At 50.5% G+C, this 21977-nt stretch overlaps 1 protein-coding gene across 1 annotated transcript in view; it reads left to right on the top strand.

Moving 5' to 3' along the window:
• lrrk1 (leucine-rich repeat kinase 1) overlaps nucleotides 1-21977 on the top strand; it is a gene marked incomplete at both ends in the record, with an annotated part of 52773 nt that overhangs the window by 695 nt on the left and 30101 nt on the right. The window contains 11 exon segments of the mRNA XM_084437448.1: nucleotides 3994-4190; nucleotides 11796-11967; nucleotides 12474-12653; nucleotides 13102-13235; nucleotides 13467-13693; nucleotides 15587-15714; nucleotides 16467-16630; nucleotides 17367-17504; nucleotides 19241-19353; nucleotides 19568-19638; nucleotides 21082-21211. Coding sequence (XP_084293574.1) covers nucleotides 3994-4190; nucleotides 11796-11967; nucleotides 12474-12653; nucleotides 13102-13235; nucleotides 13467-13693; nucleotides 15587-15714; nucleotides 16467-16630; nucleotides 17367-17504; nucleotides 19241-19353; nucleotides 19568-19638; nucleotides 21082-21211 — 1654 coding nt within the window.

Raw genomic sequence — 21977 nt, 5'->3', positions numbered from 1 at the left:
CAGCCGCGTCTCCCTGGACGTGACGGACGGGGAGGAGAGGAGAGGAGGATTCTCCATCACAGTATGAGCAGGTACCGGAGAGCGGGGTGCAGCTCAGGCTAGAGCAGCCGACCATTCTCTCACTGAGCCGGGGTTGTTTACGTTGTGAATGTGCAGCAGCTGATGGATGTATGCTGCTACATGCTACAGCGCACCGGATTAGTCAGCTATTAACAAGAAGCAGGCTAGGCTAACTAGCTAGCTACTACAGGCTAGAGAATGGACACTGCGTTGGCAGTGCAGTCGGGTTATTGTTTCTGGTTGATTCCCTTACTCTGTTCCCCTTAGCTGGTCATAACAGACATTTGAACAGCTTTCAGAACATTGACATGGAATTTGGGATGTTTTTATGTGACAGTTGTAAGCATGGCTTCTGCCCAATTAGTTTACTTCAATTCCGTTATTGACTGAATTCAGTTTTGTAGGTTGATTCGACTGATTAAATCAATTACTGCAAAACGTGTGAATAGTCACTCTTGTTGGTGAATAGTCACTCTTGTCGTGCGGTCTTGTTTCCACGAAGGTGCTAACGCCCAAGCATATTAATACCCTGTTGTTTTTCTTGATTAACTGCTGTCCGATCCTGAACCATCTGAAACTCATGTTGTGTATTTGTTTGTAGAGCGTTTCTAAGAGGAAATTGAAAGCAAAGCGGGAATGTCTGGTATGTTGCCAGGCTCTCGTTAGTGTGTCCTGGATCTGTTGAGCAGCTCTCGACCAGCACATGTGTTCTATGAGCTTTATCCTGCTGCTCAACGCTCATTGATCAGTCATGATAGTGCACTGTTTGACTCATCCAATCCTTTATGTCTACAGAGATCGATGTATACATAAATGTTGATCGTGCATGATTAGATGGATACTCTGGGATTATCATTATCTACCAACCTGGTATAGATCCTGTCTGCCTGTCTGTCTGTCTGCCTGTCTGCCTGTCTTTCTGTCTGTCTGTCTGTCTGTCTGTCTGTCTGTCTGTCTGTCTGTCTGTCTGTCTGTCTGTCTGTCTGTCTGTCTGCCTGCCTGTCTGTCTGTCTGTCTGTCTGTCTGTCTGTCTGTCTTTCTGCCTGCCTGCCTGTCTGTCTTTCTGCCTGTCTTTCTGTCTGCCTGTCTTTCTGTCTGTCTGTCTGTCTGTCTGTCTGTCTGTCTGTCTGTCTGTCTCTGTCTGTCTGTCTGGGTATAGGCTCTGTGTCTCATCTAGAATGTCATTATGACCGAATGTCTCGTAATGTGTCTGCAGTGAGATCAATCACGTGTGGATTGATTGGCTCGTCTGGGTCACGTGATCCTGCAGCGTTTCATCTCCACCGTCTTAAGTGGTCTCATCTCACCACCTCCCCTTCATCTGCAGTGAGTAACAAGCGGAGAGGGGTCAGCCGATGTCCAGTACCAGTACGTTTCCCTTTTGTTTGGTGCGTGTGATGGAGATGGCCTCGTTATGTGATGGACAGGTTTAAGTCGAGGAGGGGAGGGGGGAGAGTCCATCTTGTGGATGACGGGGGTGTTCTTCTCTGCCCTCGCCCTTCAGGATGCCCTCTCCCAGGAAGTGAGGGGGATGTATTGACCCAGGCCCCCCGGGTGCAGACTGGGCAGCTCTGGCTGCAGGTCTAATGGTTACAGTCCCTCCGGATTTCTCCCTTTTATAGCCCAGTCAGACGCTCTCCGTCTTAATTATTCATAGCAGGTCCAGATCCCAGCCGCTGTGCTGCAGAAACACAGGGACGCACAGCGCCTGCTGTCCAACCCACCCCCCCCCTGCCTGCTGTCCACACACACACCCCCCGTCTGCTGTCCAAACCCCCCCCCCCCCGCCTGCTGTCCACACACACACCCCCCGTCTGCTGTCCAACCCCCCCCCCCCCCCCCCCGCCTGCTGTCCACACACACACCCCCCGTCTGCTGTCCAACCCCCCACCCCCCCCCCCCCACCCCGCCTGCTGTCCACACACACACCCCCCGTCTGCTGTCCAACCCCCCCCCCCCCCCATCTGCTGTCCAAACCCCCCGTCTGCTGTCCAACCCCCCCCCCCCCCCCCCCCCCGTCTGCTGTCCAAACCCCCCCCTCCTGTTTGCTGTCCAAACCCCCCCCCCCCCCCCCGTCTGCTGTCCACACCCCCTGCCTGCTCACGTGAACGTTACGTCGGAACCAGACGAAGACACTGAAACAGTCCACTCTCACGGCCACTTCCTCTTTGACTTTGACTTTTGTCTCCTTTCTTTTGTCGCTCGTTCGGCAAAGCGCGTCGCTGGAAAAGCCCAAACAGCCAGTGCATTCTCCAGGATATTTAAGAGTGTGTGAGAAAGAGGGTTGGGGACAGAGAGGCTTGTGGGAATGTGTGTGAAGGTGGCAGGTGGCTGGCTAGGTGCTTTAGTGAGGGGGAAATGACAAGAGTTACAGCAGCAGTAGACATGAAGCGCAAGCAAGACTAGAAACAAATTTAAATTCAAACAGTGTTTGGGTGGATAGAGTATGCAATGGCATGTGTGTGTAGTTGGAGGATGATGTGTGTGTGTAGTTGGAGGATGATGTGTGTGTGTAGTTGGAGGATGATGTGTGTGTAGTTGGGGAATGATGTGTGTGTAGTTGTGGGATGAAGTGTGTGTACTAGTTGGGGGATGATGTGTGTAGTTGGGGGATGATGTGTGTAGTTGGGGGATGATGTGTGTGTAGTTGGGGGATGATGTGTGTGTAGTTGGGGGAGAATGTGTGTGTAGTTGGGGGATGATGTGTGTGTAGCTGGGGGATGATGTGTGTGTGTAGCAAGGGGATGATGTGTGTGTGTAGCTGGGGGATGATGTATGTGTAGCTGGGGGATGATGTGTGTGTAGCTGGGGGATGATGTGTGTGTAGCTGGGGGATGGTGTGTGTAGCTGGGGGATGATGTGTGTGTAATTGGGGGATGATGCGTGTGTAGTTGGAGGATGATGTGTGTGTAGCTGGGGGATGATGCGTCTAGCTGGGGGATGATGCGTGTGTAGCTGGGGGATGATGTGTGTGTAGTTGGAGGATGATGTGTGTGTAGCTGGGGGATGACGTGTGTGTAGCTGGGGGATGACGTATGTGTAGCTGGGGGATGACGTGTGTGTAGCTGGGGGATGATGCGTGTGTAGCTGGGGGATGATGTGTGTGTAATTGGGGGATGATGAGTGTGTAATTGGGGGATGATGAGTGTGTAGCTGGGGGATGATGTGTGTGTAATTGGGGGATGATGTGTGTGTAGCTGGGGGATGATGCGTGTGTAGCTGGGGGATGATGTGTGTGTAGCTGGGGGATGACGTGTGTGTAGCTGGGGGATGACGTGTGTGTAGTTGGGGGATGATGTGTGTGTAATTGGGGGATGATGAGTGTGTAATTGGGGGATGATGAGTGTGTAGCTGGGGGATGATGTGTGTGTAATTGGGGGATGATGTGTGTGTAGCTGGTGGATGATGTGTGTGTAGCTGGGGGATGATGTGTGTGTAGCTGGGGGATGATGTGTGTGTAGCTGGGGGATGGTGTGTGTAGCTGGAGGATGATGTGTGTGTAGCTGGGGGATGATGTGTGTGTAGCTGGGGGATGATGTGTCTGTAGCTGGGGGATTAGGGGGGAGGGCCCACCGTGGTGCTGTCAGGTCTGTGGGTGGAGAAAGTAGAGAGAGAGTTAAGTGTCCAGGGGGGCAGGATGAAACCATCCTGGACCTGTACTGAGCTGCTGGACCTGCACTGCCCTTGTACTGCCCCCGCACTGCCCCCGCACCGCCCCCTCCTCCCCTCCTCAGAGAGCTCTTGAGGGGCGTGGCCTATTTCCCGTCCTCCACCGGGTCTCTGCTGCCAGAGGCCCTCCGATCTGACGCGCTGCAGGTCCGTCCAGGGGCCCCGGGCTCCGCTCTGGCTCCGCTACTCACCTCCTGTTTTCTCCTTCTCTCCTCCTCTTTCCTCCCGTGCCCTCTCCTCCTCCTCTTCCTCCTCCTCTCCCAGGTTCAGAGGGGGATATGGGATCCAAGCCGTCGTTGCTGGGCGGTCCGGCCCCGGGTCCGGGCTCGGATCTGGGTCCGTCTCCCACGCTGGAGAACATCCAGGCGGCCTACAGAGAGGGCCAGACGGACGCGGCCAGGGAGATGATCCGGCAGGCCTGCTGTGTGGAGTGCAGCGCAGGCAGACCTCGTCTGGAGGGGGTGAGGACCTGGCTACGACCCCGGCCAACGGGGGACATGTGTGTGGTTGCGTCGCCTCATCATGTAGCTGGCGTGTGGTCGAAACGTGGTCGCTATATGCAGCACGAAACAACTTTGTGTGTGAAGTTTGTGTGTGAAGCTGGTGTGTGTGTGTGAGGCTGGTGTGTTTGTGTGTGAGGCTGGTGTGTTTGTGTGTGAGGCTGGTGTGTTTGGGTGTGAGGCTGGTGTGTTTGTGTGTGAGGCTGGTGTGTTTGTGTGTGAAGCTGGTGTGTTTGTGTGTGAGGCTGGTGTGTTTGTGTGTGAAGCTGGTGTGTTTGTGTGTGAAGCTGGAGTGTTTGTGTGAGGCTGGTGTGTTTGTGTGTGAAGCTGGAGTGTTTGTGTGAGGCTGGTGTGTTTGTGTGTGAAGCTGGTGTGTTTGTGTGTGAAGCTGGTGTGTTTGTGTGTGAGGCTGGTGTGTTTGTGTGTGAGGCTGGTGTGTTTGTGTGTGAGGCTGGTGTGTTTGTGTGTGAGGCTGGTGTGTTTGTGTGTGAGGCTGGTGTGTTTGTGTGTGAAGCTGGTGTGTTTGTGTGTGAAGCTCATGTGTTTGTGTGTTAAGCTGGAGTTTTTGTGTGTGAAGTTGGTGTGTTTGTGTGAGGCTGGTGTGTTTGTGTGTGTATGTACCATATGTGTTTTCGTGTTCGAGGGAGGCGGCTCGCTCCGCAGTCGTTGTTGTTGATGTATCTGGGCGTGAGAGGGGGCGTGTTTGGCCTGGTTGTTTGGGGCGTGTTGTTTGAGGGCTTGTTGGGCTTGTGTGTTTGGGGTGTGTTGAGCCTGGTTATTTGAGGGTGTGTTGGGTTGGTTGTTTGAGGGCGTGTTGGACTTGTGTGTTTAGAGTGTGTTGGGCTTGTTGTTTGGGGGCGTGTTGGCCTGGGGCCTCATTTATCAAAGAGCGTGTAAATTCAGGTGTAAAAGAGGGCGTACGACGAAAACAAAAAAAGGGCGGACTGCCGTGTACGACCAGAATATTTACACGCTTTTCGGATCTATCAAACATGGCGTACATGCTGCTGCGCCGATTTCTCAATGATAAATCCCACGTTATCGTAGAAGACAGCGGATGTGCACACGCCTCGTGTTCCACCCTCTCCACGCCCAAATTCAACCATATATGGCCAAAACTATGACAGTGCACAACGTGGTTACCCGGAAGGAACCAACATAATATAGCGTGGAGCAAAGGCAAGACAATTACGTTTATGGAAAAACGCAGAAAGAAGAGAAACTATTCGGAGACGGAGGTGCATGTGCTTGTTGGTGAGGTCCACGCGAGGAAAAAAATCATCTTCGGAAGGTATTTCAACTAGACTACCTTTGTCTGATTGCTCCTACAGTTTAGGTAGCCTACTGTACGTTTCGTGCATCCTGTATTTGGCGTAGGCTACACGGACATTCTGTATTATGTGGTTGTGAGGAAAGCAAACATTCCACAATTCTGTGGTAGGCTATGATTGATTTAGGACCAAAAACAGGGAACGATAACACAGATGATCACTTCATAATGTTAGACCACATTAAACATTTTCCCCTCTGGGAAATTAAGACTCTCATCTAAATCACCCGGTAAATCACACTTAAACATTTATTTGGCTGCCAACAGAAAAACATATCAAATAAATATGGCTACACAATGAAATGTTTAATGCATAATAAAGTTTACAGACAAACTCAAAGAAAATGACTGAAATTGTTTCTCCAGACTCTGACGTGGGGTGGGACTCAGAGGAGGGGGAGTCTGCAGTGGTCCTTGACCTGACGGTCGTGCCCCCGCCGGTTGTAGCCTCCACCTCCAGCGCCACGACCTCCAGTGCCTCCACCTCCAGCGTGCCGGCCTCCACCTCCAGTGCCATCTCCAGCGCCTCCGTCTCTGTCTCCACCGCCCACGCCTCCACCTCCGGCTGCCAGCGTCCCTGCCTCAAGGGTCCCTGAGGGCTGGGCTTCCTCTCAGACGCTGTGCTGGAGGCTCATGACCCTAGAGGCCCAGAGGGACATGGCAGAAGGGATTGGGGCAGTTGTGGGGCAGTTGTGCAGCAGTTGGTGGAGGTCACCACACTACACCACCAGAGCCAACAGGACATCCTCACTGCACTTCATTCCCTCACACATGCTGTCACGGACATCACACAGTCACTCACTACCACACTCACGGACCTCACACATTCACTCACAAACGCACTCACACACCTCACACAGTCACCCACCAACAGACAATAAAATGGTAGAAATGTGAACCTTACTTGTTTGTGTCTTCATAGCTGGCGCATGACCTCAGTGTGGGCCCTTTGGCCCCGCTGGTAACCCTCATGACGGGGAGGGGGCTGAGGGCTTGGGTCCTCATTTTGTGGTGGGGTCTTGACTGGTTCTCATTCTTATCAGCTTTGAATATATATCTTGGCAAACATAACACAGGATGATGTACAAGGAAGGGACAGATACCTAGTGAAAGTACTATTGGTTGCTAGTAAAAAGACAATAATGAGGGCTTGGTATAAGGTGGAACCCCCAACCAAGGAGCAGTGGCTGGGTGTTGTGGAGGAGATTTATGTTATGGAGTTCACGCATGCATTGAGGATGCAGGAAGGAAAGTTTGAAGGGAGATGGGAAAAATGGATGGATTATAGAAGGAAGTGTGATGATACCACTAATATTGAAATTGTAATATTTGAGTAAGAGAAAAAAGCTGCATGGATGGAAGTACCCATAAGCTGTTATTGTTAGTTTTTATGTTTTATTGTATTGTCGTTGTATGGATGGACTACATGATTGTGCGTTCATAAACTCTCGCTCTTCCTCTCTCCATCAAACATTGTAATTCACCGACACACCACCTGCGTCGCCAGTTCCCCCTGTGTTCAAAAAGGGTGTAAAAACCCGTCTAAATCGGTACGCCAAGTTGAGAGGTGTCCTACAAAAGCGCGTAGAAAGGCGACTAAATATACACCCTTTTTGCTTGATAGATCGCTCTGTGGGGGGGGGGGGGGAGAGGGCGTACGCTTGAAATCGCAGAAAAGACCGTGTAAAAGAAGGTGTACCTCAATGATAAATGAGGCCCCTGGTTGTTTGGGGGCGTGTTGGGTTGGTTGTTTTCGGGGCGTGTTGGGCTTGTTGTTTGGCGGCGTGTTGGGCTTGTTGTTTGGGGGCGTGTTGGGCCTGGTTGTTTGGGGGCAAGTTGGGCTTGTTGTTTGGGGGCGTGTTGGGCTGGTTGTTTTGGGTTGTGTTGGGCCTGGTTGTTTGGGGGCAAGTTGGGCTTGTTGTTTGGGGGTGTGTTGGGTTGGTTGTTTTGGGTTGTGTTGGGCCTGGTTGTTTGGGGGCGTGTTGGGCCTGGTTGTTTGGGGGCGTGTTGGGCCTGGTTGTTTGGGGGCATGTTGGGCTTGTTGTTTGGGGGCGTGTTGGGCTGGTTGTTTGAGGGCGTGTTGGGCCTGGTTGTGTGGGGGCGTGTTGGGCCTGGTTGTTTGGGGGCGTGTTGGGCCTGGATGTTTGGGGGCGTGTTGGGCTGGTTGTTTGGGGGCGTGTTGGGCTTGTTGTTTGGGGGCGTGTTGGGCTTGTTGTTTGGGGGCGTGTTGGGCCTGGTTGTTTGGGGGCGTGTTGGGCTGGTTGTTTGGGGGCGTGTTGGGCTTGTTGTTTGGGGGCGTGTTGGGCTTGTTGTTTGGGGGCGTGTTGGGCTGGTTGTTTTGGGGCGTGTTGGGCCTGGTTGTTTGGGGGCATGTTGGGCTTGTTGTTTGGGGGCGTGTTGGGCTTGTTGTTTGGGGGCGTGTTGGGCTGGTTGTTTTGGGGCGTGTTGGGCCTGGTTGTTTGGGGGCATGTTGGGCTTGTTGTTTGGGGGCGTGTTGGGCTGGTTGTTTGGGGGCGTGTTGGGCCTGGTTGTTTGGGGGCGTGTTGGGCCTGGTTGTTTGGGGGCATGTTGGGCTTGTTGTTTGGGGGCGTGTTGGGCTTGTTGTTTGGAGGCGTGTTGGGCCTGGTTGTGTGGGGGCGTGTTGGGCTTGTTGTTTGGGGGCATGTTGGGTTGGTTGTTTGGGGGCGTGTTGGGCCTGGTTGTTTGGGGGCATGTTGGGTTGGTTGTTTGGGGGCGTGTTGGGTTGGTTGTTTGAGGGCGTGTTGGGCCTGGTTGTGTGGGGGCGTGTTGGGCCTGGTTGTTTGGGGGCGTGTTGGGCCTGGTTGTTTGGGGGCGTGTTGGGTTGGTTGTTTGGGGGCGTGTTGGGCCTGGTTGTGTGGGGGCGTGTTGGGCTTGTTGTTTGGGGGCATGTTGGGTTGGTTGTTTGGGGGCGTGTTGGGCTTGTTGTTTGGGAGCCTGTTGGGCTTGTTGACAGGGAAAACTGTCCTACTTCTGGTTCCATTACGCAGCCTGCCTCTGCGGAGGAGGGGAGGATGAAAGGAGAGGAAGATGGAGAGAATCTCTCGCAGGAATGGAGGGGGAGGAGGGAGGGAGAGAGAGAGAGGAGGGGGGGGGAGAGGGAGAGAGAGGGAGGGAGGGAGGGAGAGAGAGAGACCCGCAGAGGCAGAAGGAGGTAGAGAGGAAACGCCTGCTGTGTTTAATACTGCGGTGTAGATGCCACAACAAGCTAAGACTGTTTAAGTGGGATATCTGCACTGTGTGTGTGTGTGTGTGTGTGTGTTTGCGCGTGTGTGTGTGTGGGAACATTTACGGCCTCTTCCAAAGCCACATCTCCCACCAGTGTGGGCTCAGAGCTGGATCTGATTTGTTGCTCACCGTACCTAAAGAGATTAGCGCTTTTCCCTGCGCTGCACAACACGCCAGCTAGCGCGGCGCTCCCACACCTAGCCTAGCCACACGTATCATAGCCTAGCCACACGTATCATAGCCTAGCCACACGTATCATAGCCTACATGCACACATCATAGCCTACACGCATGCATCATGAGAGGGGTCAGGGAAGAATTTTTACAGCTCACTTTTCTGGCCCCCGGGTGAAACTGTTTTTTTGCTTCCCTCTGGAATATGGTGGGACCTATGCCCACCCCTCCATTACTCTCTGTAAAGCACATTGTGTTGCCTCTGTGTATGAAATGCGCTATACAAATAAAGCTTTGATTGATTGATTGATTGATTGATTGATTGATTGATTGATTGATTGATTGATTGATTGATTGATTGATGGATTGATTGATCATAGCCTACACACACGCATCATAGCGCTCTACAAACTCTGAAGGGAGTTAAACGAAACATGCAACGAAAATTGCTCACTGCCCGTGGATGAACAGACCATAGTCTTGTTCTATCAAGCTAGTATAAGGCCAGTAGTAGGTGCTTTATTGATCCACTGGGGGAAATTACACAGTATATATATTAGATTATGTCAACATGGCTTCTTGGGAGTTGCTCAGCAGCTGAACATGGTGTAGGGCTTACACATTGGGCCAAAGGGCGGTAACAGATTATTCCTGCCGTTAACAAGGGGGGCAGTTAGACATATCTCACTGTCGCAATCCTCTCACTCTGCTGGACCATAATGTACTCGCTTGAGGTACAGTAGCAAATAGGGCTGGGTTTAAAAAAATCGATTCTGAATCAAATGATTCTGAATCGATTCATGAATCCCCAAATCGATCTTTTATTTAATGAATAAATTAAGGAATGAATAGTTCATTCATTTTTGGAAATCAGTATCGATACCCAGCCCTAGTATTGATGTGTTGCATAACTTGGCAGTCATGTAATTAAGGTTACAGCTAAAAAATAAAAAAAACAGGTTTTAGTAACACTAACCTAATCGATATTGAATCTTATCTAATCAAATCGAATCGAGATAATCGATTCTGAACCTTGCGAATCGGAATCAAATCGATTCTTGAAATTCGAATCGATACCCAGCCCTAGTAGCAGTAGGCCTGAGCAGATTGAAAGCTGAGGCTTTGGAGTTATGCAGGCCTCCTATGAAGGAAGTGCAGGTTTGGTGCTTGTCTTGTCTCTGTGCCAATCCCCAGTCAACCAGGCGTGCGGTGGACTGGTTATTCATGTTCAGGTCCTTACTGGAAAACCATGACAGTGCTGAGCCAGAATAAAAAAGAGAAGTGGCCTTTGTGTGTGTGTGTGTGTGTGTGTGTGTGTGTGTGTGTGTGTGTGTGTGTGTGTGTGTGTGTGTGTGTGTGTGTGTGTGTGTGTGTGTGTGTGTTTGTGTGTGTGTGTGTGTGTGTGTGTGTGTGTTTGAACTCGTAACCTAAAATAACTTCCTGCTGGAATTATTTTTTACGTTACATTTACACTTACTCTCAACCCATCCCAAATATGAACCAATTCTTTTTATCAGTGTCTGTGGGGATTATCAATACACTGCTCTTTAATACACAGTTTGGCTGCTATATTCAGTACATGAGAACCTAGTAGAGGTAGAGGTTTTATCCTGGTCAAGAACACCGATTACAGACTGCTCATGTGTAGTTTCACAGAAACAGAATATAAGCTTGGGTTCCAGCTTCCTCTTGTTCTAGAGTTTGAATGCACCACTGTGTATGAGAGGGAGTTCTAAATGGTGATACCGCCATCTAGTGTGCACTACCAACAGCTGCACCAAGGAGACATTTTATTGTGGTCATTTAGCTCTTCCATAACTGTGCAGTTTGTCTAAGATAAGATAAGATGCACTTTAATTATTCCTGGGAGGTGATTTGGGCGTTACAGCAGTGAGACTGTACAGGCAAGTTCATAGGAAACATTTTCATTTTCAAATATGTTTTGCGGCTCCAGTCAGAATTTGTATTTATTTTTTTGGCCAAAAATGACTCTTTTGATAGTAAAGCTTGCTGCCTCCTGTCTGCTGTGTTCTCCTGTGTGGTTGGTTCTGGTTCAGGCGATAGCTGTAACGTGTTAGCAATGCACGTGTTTTCCACCTTAGCGGCACTCAAAGCGCTTTACAATGGCCTCTCATTCACCCATTCACACACACATTCACACACCAATGGCGGTAGCTGCCATGCAAGGTGCTAACCTGCTCATTGGGAGCAATTTTGGGGTTAGGTGTCTTGCTCAAAGGACAGTCGGAGCTGGGATTCGAACCGCTGACCCTTCAATCATTGAACGACCCACTCTACCAACTGAGCTACAGCCGCCCTTGATAGTAAAGCTTGCTGCCTCCTGGCTCAGCACACAGTCTGTTGTGTTGTCCTGTGTGGTTGGTTCTGGTTCAGGCGATAGCTGTAACTTGATAGCCATGCAGACGAGGTAGCCATGCGTTCTGTGGGAGCTGCAGTAGGAATATGCTGACGGGTTTATGAGGGACTGAGGCAGAGCTGTAGATGCCGCAGTAACGTCAGTGCTCTGTATAGTCCCTGTTTTCAGAGTGAGAGGATGAGACTGTATTCTTGGCATTTGTGCTTTGACCTGTAATGGTTTATTATTATTATGATTATTATGATAATGATTATTATTATTATTATTGTATTTGTTCTCGTTATTTGTGTATCTGTGTGAACTCGTCAACACTGTAAAAGAGGGAAACCTCAGTGCTTTACGAGTAGAAATAAAGTTTTTAAATGAAAATGAAATGAAAGTATTCAGTGCTGCGATGCTAGCCAGCTAATATAGCGTCCCTGTCCCTGTCCCTCCTCCAGCTGCGTCTCCTGTGTGTGGCCACCCAGCACCATGACGAGGACAGCGTGCGCTACCTTCTCCACGACGCCCACGTCCCCTTGCCCCTGGAGCCGTCCGAGGACAACCCTGCCATCCTGGCCGCCCACCACGGCCTCGCCGGCCTGGTCAGAGAGATGCTGGACTCGGTGCCCGGTGAGGACGGCTCTGACTGCGTGATTCACCCCTCATACTCGCTCTCTGGCTTTGGGTTTTCTATAACTCCTTTTCTTTCTCTCTCTATCTCTCTCTCTATATTTCTCTCTTTCTCTCTCTCTCTCTCTCCCTCTCTCTCGCTTTCTCTGTCTCTTTCCCTCTTTCTCTTTGTCGCTCTCTTTCTTTCTCTCTCGCTCACTCTCTGTCTCTATCCCCTCTCTATCACTGTCTGTCTGTCTCTCTCGCTCTCTCTCTCTCTCTCTCTCTCTCTCTCTCTCTCTCTCTCCCCCTCCCTCAGTCTCTAGTCTCAGGAGGGGTCTGTTGAACTGGATGTTGTCTCCCTCAGTCTCTAGTCTCAGGAGGGATCTGCTGAACTGGATGTTGTCTCCCTCCCTCCCTCAGTCTCTAGTCTCAGGAGGGATCTGTTGAACTGGATGTTGTCTCCCTCAGTGTCTAGTCTCAGGAGGGATCTGTTGAACTGGATGTTGTCTCCCTCCCTCCCTCAGTCTCTAGTCTCAGGAGGGATCTGTTGAACTGGATGTTGGCCACGTCGTGCCAGCAGGGTCACCTGGAGGTGGTCAAGCTGCTGGTTCATGGTTACCATGCCGACGCAGAGGACTGTGCCATCCACAGCGATGAGTTCGCCGTCATCACAGGACTGCCTCTTTACGCTGCGGCTCGCGCAGGTAGAAACACACACGCACACACACACACACACACATACACACCATGACTCCTACACACACTGTAATGTCTGTTCTGGGTGGTGAATGTCTCTCTAAACCGTTGAGGGGTATTTCCTCCCCCTGCATCGTTCCTTCTTGAATCCCTCCACTAATCAAAATCACTTCCTCTTTGTGGGGAGAGGACTTCCTGTTTAGAAGGGACTGTTCGTTTTCTGTGGAGTCCTCAAAGTAAAAAGAGATTCTGATGTTGCTGCCTGGGTTTCAACAAATCTTACATTGGTGACATTTGCATTGATCTAAAAGTAGTGTGTGCGTGTGTGTGTGTGTGTGTGTGTACGTGTGCATGTGTATATGTGTGTGTGTGTGCGCACGTGTGTGTGTGCGCACGTGTATGTTTGTGTGTGGTGTGTGTGTGTGCGCACGTGTGTGTGTGTGTGATCCGGGGTAGGGAATGAGGAGATAGCCTGCTTCCTGATGCAGAACGGAGCCGGCTTCTCCTCCTACACACTGATGGACCACCCTGCCTTCACCAAACAGCTGCTCCGCCTCCGACTGGAACCCTCCCAGACCGAGGGAGAGGAGGTGAGTGAGTGAGTGAGTGAGTGAGTGAGTGAGTGAGTGAGTGAGTGAGTGAGTGAGTGAGAGTGAGTGAGTGAGTGAGTGAGTGAGTGAATGAATGAATGAAATCAACCATAAAATGTGCATTAAAACTGTCCACCTGCCCTGTCTACAGTACCTGTACTGGACGTGTGTGTGTGTGCGTGTGAGCGCGTGCGTGTATGTGTGTATAACATTACAGAATCCCCCCCCCAGACCCTGAGTGTGCGCTGGTCCGGTCTGAAGCTGCCCTGGTTGGAGCTGGACTGGTTCATGGACGTCTCGTCCCGTATCGTCCATCTGGACCTGTCCTGTAACGGCCTGACGGCGCTGCCCTCCGTGGTCCCCTGGGGGCTCGTCCAGCTGACCACGCTGGACCTGTCCAACAACCAGCTCGGAGACCTGCCCTGCGCAGACAGCTCACTGGACATCATCTGCTCCAGGTGGGGCGCCGGCACACACACACACACACCAAGGTTATTATAGTTAACGAAAACTAACTAAAAAACAAAAACATTTTAGTTAACTGAAATAAAAATAAAATAGACTTTACAAAAAAACGATAACTAACTAAAACTGCATTGTGTGTTTACAAAACTAACTAAAATCAATCAATCAATCAATCAAAGCTTTATTTATATAGCGCATTTCATACCCAGAGGCAACACAATGCGCTTTACAGAGAACAAGGGAGGTGGGCAGACATCCCACCCCTACATATTCCAGAGGGAAGCAAACAAACAGTAATCACCCGGGGGCCAGATAAGTGAGCCCCTCTCAACGAGGCGATCGAGCAAGCTCCTGGAGTATGTTTGTCTACCGGCTAAGAACATTTATAGAGCAATAAATAACATTAAATTACATTTTCAAAGTAAGAGAGGCTAATAACATCATAGGAGAGACATGGCAAACATTGGTGTATGTCTGTGTGTGCATAAATGTGCCTGGGCCCAGATAGAGGCAGGGGTTGGGGTAGGGTGGGGGGTAGGAAAAGGATACGGACCCGGGTTAGGGTGAGGGGAAGGGGATCTGAGCCCAGGACTGGTGTCTGTCAGTGTGTGTGTGGGTGTGCCTGGGTCCCGGTAGAGGCAGGGGTCAGGGGTAGGGTGGGGGTAGGAAGAGGATACGGACCCGGGGTAGGGTGAGGGGAAGGGGTACTGGACCCAGGCCTAAAGCCGGAAGTGGACTGTTGTATGTCTGTGTGTACGTGTGTGTGTGTTAACTAATTTGCTACGACATCTGCAGCAGACACAGGGGTATCTATCGGACTCGGGGTGGCCTACTGGTGACGGTGGGGCATCCACTGGACCTGGTTAGAAGATAGGAGGGAGAGAGAGAGGCACTAGGGAGAGGGGAGGCAGAACAGGGTTAGTAGCACACGGAGCCATATATAGAGCAATACATTACGTCAAATACATTTTCAGAGCAAGAAAGGCTAAGAGCATCATGGGAGAGGTGTGGCAAACACTAATGTGTGTATGTGTGTGTGCGTGCCTGGGCCCCGATAGAGGCAGGGGTTGGGGTAGGGTGGGGAGTAGGAAAAGGATACGGACCCGGGTTAGGGTGAGGGGAAGGGGATCTGAGCCCAGGACTAATAAAATAAACTAAAATTAAAGAGAAAATGTCCTTAGTTTTAGTCTTTTTCATTTCATACATAAGCCTAGTATTTTGGGTGGATATGAAATCTATCCTCCATTTTGTCTTTAGCTGTGCCCCTGCGCAGAAGTAACCTGACGTGCGCCAGATGGTTTGTTTCACACGGAGTGAAACAACGTGAGCTCAGGAGATCAGGATGGTCTCACCAGGCTAGCGCAGAAGAAAAGAAAAACTAATACTGAAACTAATAAAAACGAAACTAAAACTAAGCATTTTCAAAAAATCTAAACTAAACTAGCAAACCTGCTTTAAAACGAATCAAAACGAAACTGAAATTGATAACAAAAAGTTAAAACGATATAAAAATAAAAACTAATGAAAAAAGCAAAACTATTATAACCTTGACACACACACACACACACACACACACACACACATACACAAATATACACACGCGCGCGCACGCACATGCGCGTGCGCACACACACACATACACATGCACACACACACACACACACACACAAGAACATGTGTACAAACAAACATGTTAAGCAAGCCTGATAATACTGGCCTGTGCCCTTTAGGTCTAAGCTGACCTGCTTGTTCGTGTCTCTCTCTGCGCATCTCTCTCTGCGCGTCTCTCTGCGCGCGTCTCTCTCTGCGTGTCTTTCTCTGCGCATATCTCTCTGCGCGTCTCTCTCTCTGCGTGTCTCTCTCTCTGCATGTCTCTCCTGCTGTAGACTGCAGCAGGTGAATCTCTCCCAGAACCAGCTGACCAGCCTGCCGTCCGGCCTGCTCCATCTCACCCGCGTCCAGAGGGTGGCCGCTACCAAGAACCAGCTCACCTCCCTGTTCCACTTTCCTAATGGTACGGTCCGGCGGTGCCCCACAATCATCCAGCACTACTTTCCGACTCCCGACTCCACACTTTCCGCTGCTTTTCATTAAAGTCGCACTGAAACGGACGTTTGAGATCAACTAACTTCCGTAGTTTGACGTATTTCCGACGCAAACAAGCTATGAGGGTGGGACATAATGTTTAGAGGAATTTGATTGGAACATTGACAAGTGGACGGGTTTTAAGAACTTTAGACAGATTTGATAGAAGGATAGCGATTGACGGGTGGATGAAGTGAGATTATTGACCTAAAATCTAAGGTACCTGTTGTCGTCATTGCACGTGACCTACCGTTTTCCAGGAAGTAAGAAATGATATACTTTGATATAAGATTAAAACAAAAGTAGAATTTAGTAATTTTTTTGGCATACATCGTTGAATAGGTGAACACTATGACCAATTATGTGAACCAAAATGGGACAATGTTTTTTTTTCATTTCAGTGCGACTTTAAATCAATTGATTATTCATTCACACTGTACACTGCGCTGTTTAAATGTCCTTTTTTATATTTAGTTTAATATGACCTTTTATGTGTCTCTTGCACTTTGTCCTGATGCTTTTAATGCCTCATGTAAAGCACTTTGAATTGCCTTGTTGCTGAAATGTTCTATACAAATAAACTGGCCTTGCCTTGCCACACTGAAGGATCGCCATCGTCTTCTGGATTCAACTGTAGTTCAGTCGTATGTCTCCTCTCCTTGTCTCCTCTCCTTGTCTCAGATACTAACTGGATCGGTCTGCGCAAACTGGAGGAGCTGGACGTGTCCGACAACCGCCTGACCACCCTCCCCTCGGCCGTCCTGCACCGGTTCAAATCCCTCAGCTCCCTCAACGTCAGCAGGAACAGACTGACCTCCTTCCCCGACCCCTGGGCCTGTCCCCTGGTACCAGAACAACCGGCTGGAATAATATGACTATGACTATGACTATTATAATATATTATAGTATACCAAGAACCTGAATGATGGATCCAGTTTACTGGTGGTTCATTATCATCTCAGGGAACTGTTTTTGTGCTTCCCTCTAGAATGTGTAGGGGTGGGACCTATGCCCACCCCCCTATTGCTCTCTCTAAAGCTGGGCTCAGACCACAGGATTTTTGGGCTGATTTATCCCCGATTCACCGCTCCCCACAATCAGAGGAGAAATCTGGTCTGGAACGTTGGTCGGGGCCGATGATCGGTCCAGATTATCTTGTAATGTGAGGGGTTTACAGATCCAATCTTATACCTCCCGATTGGCTCGCAGACCCATCGGGGCGGCCCCGAAAATATCAAACAAGTTAGACGGCGAGACCAGTGCTTCGTTGCTCCCTCGAGCACGATAGGATCCTGTAGTGTGTGCTGAGCCGTTATTTTCAAATCTTGCCTTCAGCACTAGATTATGCTCTTAGTCACTTGTTTTAGAAAGAAGATGCACTTGTGAGTTCTGGCAAGTAGTAGTACATTGGCTCTTCCTACGTTAAATGCAATTATTTTTAGTCGCTTTGGATAAAAGCGTCTGCTAAATGTAATGTAATGTAAAGCGCATTGCGTTGCCTCTCTGTATGAAATGCGCTATATAAATAAAGTTTGATTTGATTTGATCTCCAACCCCCGTCTTGCCCCTCCCCCTCTGTAGAAGTTCTGCACAGCCTCGTCCAATAGGATCGAGAGTCTTCCTGACACCATCTCCATCTTCTGGAGGACGCAGCTCCAGGAAGTGGACTTCGCAGACAACGCGCTGAAGGAGCTGCCATCTTACATATTTGAGCTGGAGGTAACCGTGGGGAACCATGGGATTTTTGTCAATGTATTTGCTGATGTGTTGGCATGGAGGCGTTCTAATATGTTGGGGAGTGTGAGGGAACTATATCCTCGTGAGATGAGCACCTTCTGCTTCTCTCCATGGATCATATGGTAAATAGACTGCACTTATATAGCGCTTTTATCCAAAGCGCTTTACAATGCAGGCCTCTCATTCACACACAGACATTCACACACACCAATGGTGGCAGCTGCCATGCAAGGTGCCAGCCTGCTCATTGGGAGCAATGTGTGGTTCAGTGTCTTTGCCCAAGGACACTTCGACATGTGGACAGGAGGAGGCGGGATTCGAACCGCCGACCCTACGATCACTGGACGACCCGCTCTACCTCCTGAGCCACAGCCGCCCCAGTTGAGCAGCTCTCCCATGTAGTTTAACGTTTATAATAATCCTCATCCTCTCTGCTCTCAAATCATTTCAACATGGCTGCTCTTGAAGAGTTTGGTGTTGATGATGCAAAGCAGCTCTTTCTCTGTGAAGTCGTGGCCGTGACTTTATTAAATGAACAGGGAATGACTCAAGGATTTTCCCAGAGTGAGAATTTTTTTCCGCTCTTCGCCTGACTGGGTTTGGAAACTCCGGCTAACAACGCGAGTCAAGAAAGACCAGGGGTGATCGAGTCGCCCGCTAATCATTTTGACCGAACCCATTGGTACCTAATCGAGCAGAAATGTTTTTTGTTTTGTTGTTTTTTTTCCACTTAAATCTTTATTAACACCAATATTTATGACATTGACATGTCTGTTGCATAAACAAAACAACAAACCACAAACAAGAACTAATTCAGCAAAAACAAAACTACAAAAAAGAAAAAAGAAAACTGCTTGGGAAGGAGCACAAATGTTTTACATGGACGAGTTGCCAGACTGATCTGTGAAGCGAAACAGAATGTTATCTCACAAGGTTAGGGGAACAATTCGGAGTATGTGTGTAATTCTCCCAGTCACCTCAAGGTGGCGCTCCTGCTGTACTCTGTGTGATAATGTGGCGATACTCAACATGACCCTAACTAGAACCTTGTTTAATGGAAATCACCAGCATCTTGAATAGATTTAACGATGGGAGATGTTTGATGTAATGAAAGGATGTGTTTTATTTAGAGTGGAATCATATTACCAGAAGCCAATTCGAATTGAATTGAGGAATTTTCTGTCTGTCTCAGGAATCCTGTGCACCTTGTGATGAATGTTTGCTAAAGAAAGGCTGAGACCAGATTGAGGCTTTCGTTGAATCCTCTCATTCTAATGAAGGCTTTTATCAATCTATCCAAACATTGGAGAGAGAGAGGCAGGAAGGAAAGCGCAAATTACTAGTTAAGTCATTCTTTCCTCCCCCCCACCTCCCCCTCTCTCTCTCTCTCTCTCCCACTCTCTCCATCTCCCTCTCTCTCTCTCTCCCTCTGTCCCCCCCTCTCTCTCTCCCTCTCTCTCTCTCTCTCTCTCCCCCTCTCTATTCTCTCTCTCCATCTCTCTCTCTCTGTCCCCCCCTCTCTCTCTCCCTCCCTCGCTCTCTCCCTCTCTCTCTCCCTCTCTCTCTCTCTCCCTCTCTATTCTCTCTCCATCTCTCTCTATTCTCTCTCTCTCTCTCTCCCTCGCTCTCCCTCTCTCTCTCCCTCGCTCTCTCTCCATCTCTCTCTATTCTCTCTCTCTCTCTCTCTCTCTCTCTCTCTCTCTCTCTCTCTCTCTCAGGCTCTGGTCTCCCTGCGTCTCTGTGGGAACCAGATCTCCACTCTTCCAGCGCCCAACAAGTGGAGGTGTTCTCTGCTGAAGACCTTAGACCTCTCTAGGAACCAGCTGGGGAGGTGGGTCACCCAGCCCGAGTCCACACACACACACACACACACACACACACACACACACACACACACACACATCCCCACACTCTACAGCCTCTACACAGCACACACACACACACACTCTTATCTCTGTACAGCCACATACCCTACACGCACAACATGAATGTCCACACTTTGTGTTTTATAAGGTAGCGTTATGATCGGAACCACTTTCTTCCAGAAGCGAGGAGGGACCCAAGACCCGGAGGCTGGCCTTCCTGACCACATGGCAACGGCGCGACCCTGACCCTGGTAACCCTGGTAACCCTGCCAGTGAATCACCGCTGGGCGCTGTAGAAGACTGGACACTAGCCTGGGGACAGGGGACCAGAGGACTGGACACTAGCCTGGGGACAGGGGACCAGAGGACTGGACACTAGCCTGAGGACAGGGGACCAGAGGACTGGACACTAGCCTGGGGACAGGGGACCAGAGGACTGGACACTAGCCTGGGGACAGGGGACCAGAGGACTGGACACTAGCCTGAGGACAGGGGACCAGAGGACTGGACACTAGCCTGGGGACAGGGGACCAGAGGACTGGACACTAGCCTGGGGACAGGGGACCAGAGGACTGGACACTAGCCTGGGGACAGGGGACCAGAGGACTGGACACTAGCCTGAGGACAGGGGACCAGAGGACTGGACACTAGCCTGAGGACAGGGGACCAGAGGACTGGACACTAGCCTGAGGACAGGGGACCAGAGGACTGGACACTAGCCTGGGGACAGGGGACCAGAGGACTGGACACTAGCCTGGGGACAGGGGACCAGAGGACTGGACACTAGCCTGAGGACAGGGGACCAGAGGACTGGACACTAGCCTGAGGACAGGGGACCAGAGGACTGGACACTAGCCTGGGGACAGGGGACCAGAGGACTGGACACTAGCCTGGGGACAGGGGACCAGAGGACTGGACACTAGCCTGGGGACAGGGGACCAGAGGACTGGACACTAGCCTGGGGACAGGGGACCAGAGGACTGGACACTAGCCTGGGGACAGGGGACCAGAGGACTGGACACTAGCCTGGGGACAGGGGACCAGAGGACTGGACACTAGCCTGGGGACAGGGGACCAGAGGACTGGACACTAGCCTGGGGACAGGGGACCAGAGGACTGGACACTAGCCTGGGGACAGGGGACCAGAGGACTGGACACTAGCCTGAGGACAGGGGACCAGAGGACTGGACACTAGCCTGGGGACAGGGGACTCTAGGAGGGGAGAATACTACGCTGTGCTGCTTAATCTTATTAGCCCGTTCGGTAGCTCTGTCACAAAGGAGTAATGTGTACTGGTCAGAAATAATAATAATAATAATAATAATAATAATCTGTCACAGGAGTAATGCTTTCTGGTCAGATTCCCAGTCAGATGGTTGTGGCCTGGCCTTGGTATCGACTACTTCGGTAGGAGCAATTAGTAGGATGCCAAGCATTGAGTCATGCTGTGGTTCCCTGCCCCTGCTAACGTGGGTCAGAAGCCCCTTTATTTTAGCCAGTGGCCATGGAACCCACAGTCCTCAGGACCACACACACTCTTCGTCCAATCACAGTGCGCTCCACTTGGTAACAACATACTGTACTTTACTGCCTCTGACTGTGGTCATTGACCCACTCTCACTGTGTGCGTGCCTGTTTTTGTGTACGTGTGTGTGTGCGTGTGTGTGTGTGTGTGTTTGGCTCCTCCTTGGCAGCGTGTCCCATCGAGTTTCCTCAAATTTTGCGGGATTCTCTGGAAGTGCTTTATCTGAACGACAACCAGCTGGAGTGTGTCCCCCAGTCCGTGAGCGGCTTGCGAAACCTCACCGAGCTCTATCTGTCCAAGTAAGTGTCTCGGGCCGAACCTCTGACCTCCACACATCCGCCCGGCTCCTTTGTATACGTATGTTTATCTGGTTGATCTTTACTGGGATCCGTCTCCACAAGGGAGTCTGTCGCCTGCCTCTCAACTCCCCCCATCCACCATCCTCGGTTCTCTAGCCTCTTTTCTTCTCTGAGCGCTCATCTGACAGGATGTGACATAACGGGCGCCGGTCCTGGTTGCGCAAAACCGCTGGCGTCGTCGTCAAGCGCTGAGGCGACATTTTGGAGTTTGTGCCACCTGAAAGTGCACTTGCCAGGATCGCACAGAGTTGGCGCGGTAGTGGGCGGAGCTGTTCACGGGCGTGTCGGGGGGGGCGGGGGCCGGTGGGGGGGGGGGGGCAACGCTCATCCGGTGTTGCCATCACAGAGGAGCAGCGGGGGCAGTAACTCGTTCCCACAGGGGGTGCGGGAAAATAAATGAAGACATTAAATCAAGCATTCATGGGAACGTTTGCCTGGGGCACTGTGATCACTTATGATTTCCAGAAATATAAATTAAGGATTAAGCTTCTGGAATGCAAAATATCTGTCATCAAAACTCCACTCAAAGTCGTGAAAATGTATAATCCACGTCTTCTAAGCATACTGTAGCTAAGCTAGCGATAGCTGAAGCGTAGCATGGCTAGCATCTCCTGAACACCACCTGCCAAGAGCTTCACTCTAGAGGACGGTAGGAACAGAACAATCGTCCGACTCGGACGACCCGTCGACAGCCAGGAGCCTGATA

Source organism: Borostomias antarcticus (genome assembly GCF_949987555.1).
Source record: "Borostomias antarcticus genome assembly, chromosome: 4".
Classification (NCBI taxonomy): domain Eukaryota; kingdom Metazoa; phylum Chordata; class Actinopteri; order Stomiiformes; family Stomiidae; genus Borostomias; species Borostomias antarcticus.
This window is presented reverse-complemented; position numbering and strand designations above follow the sequence as displayed.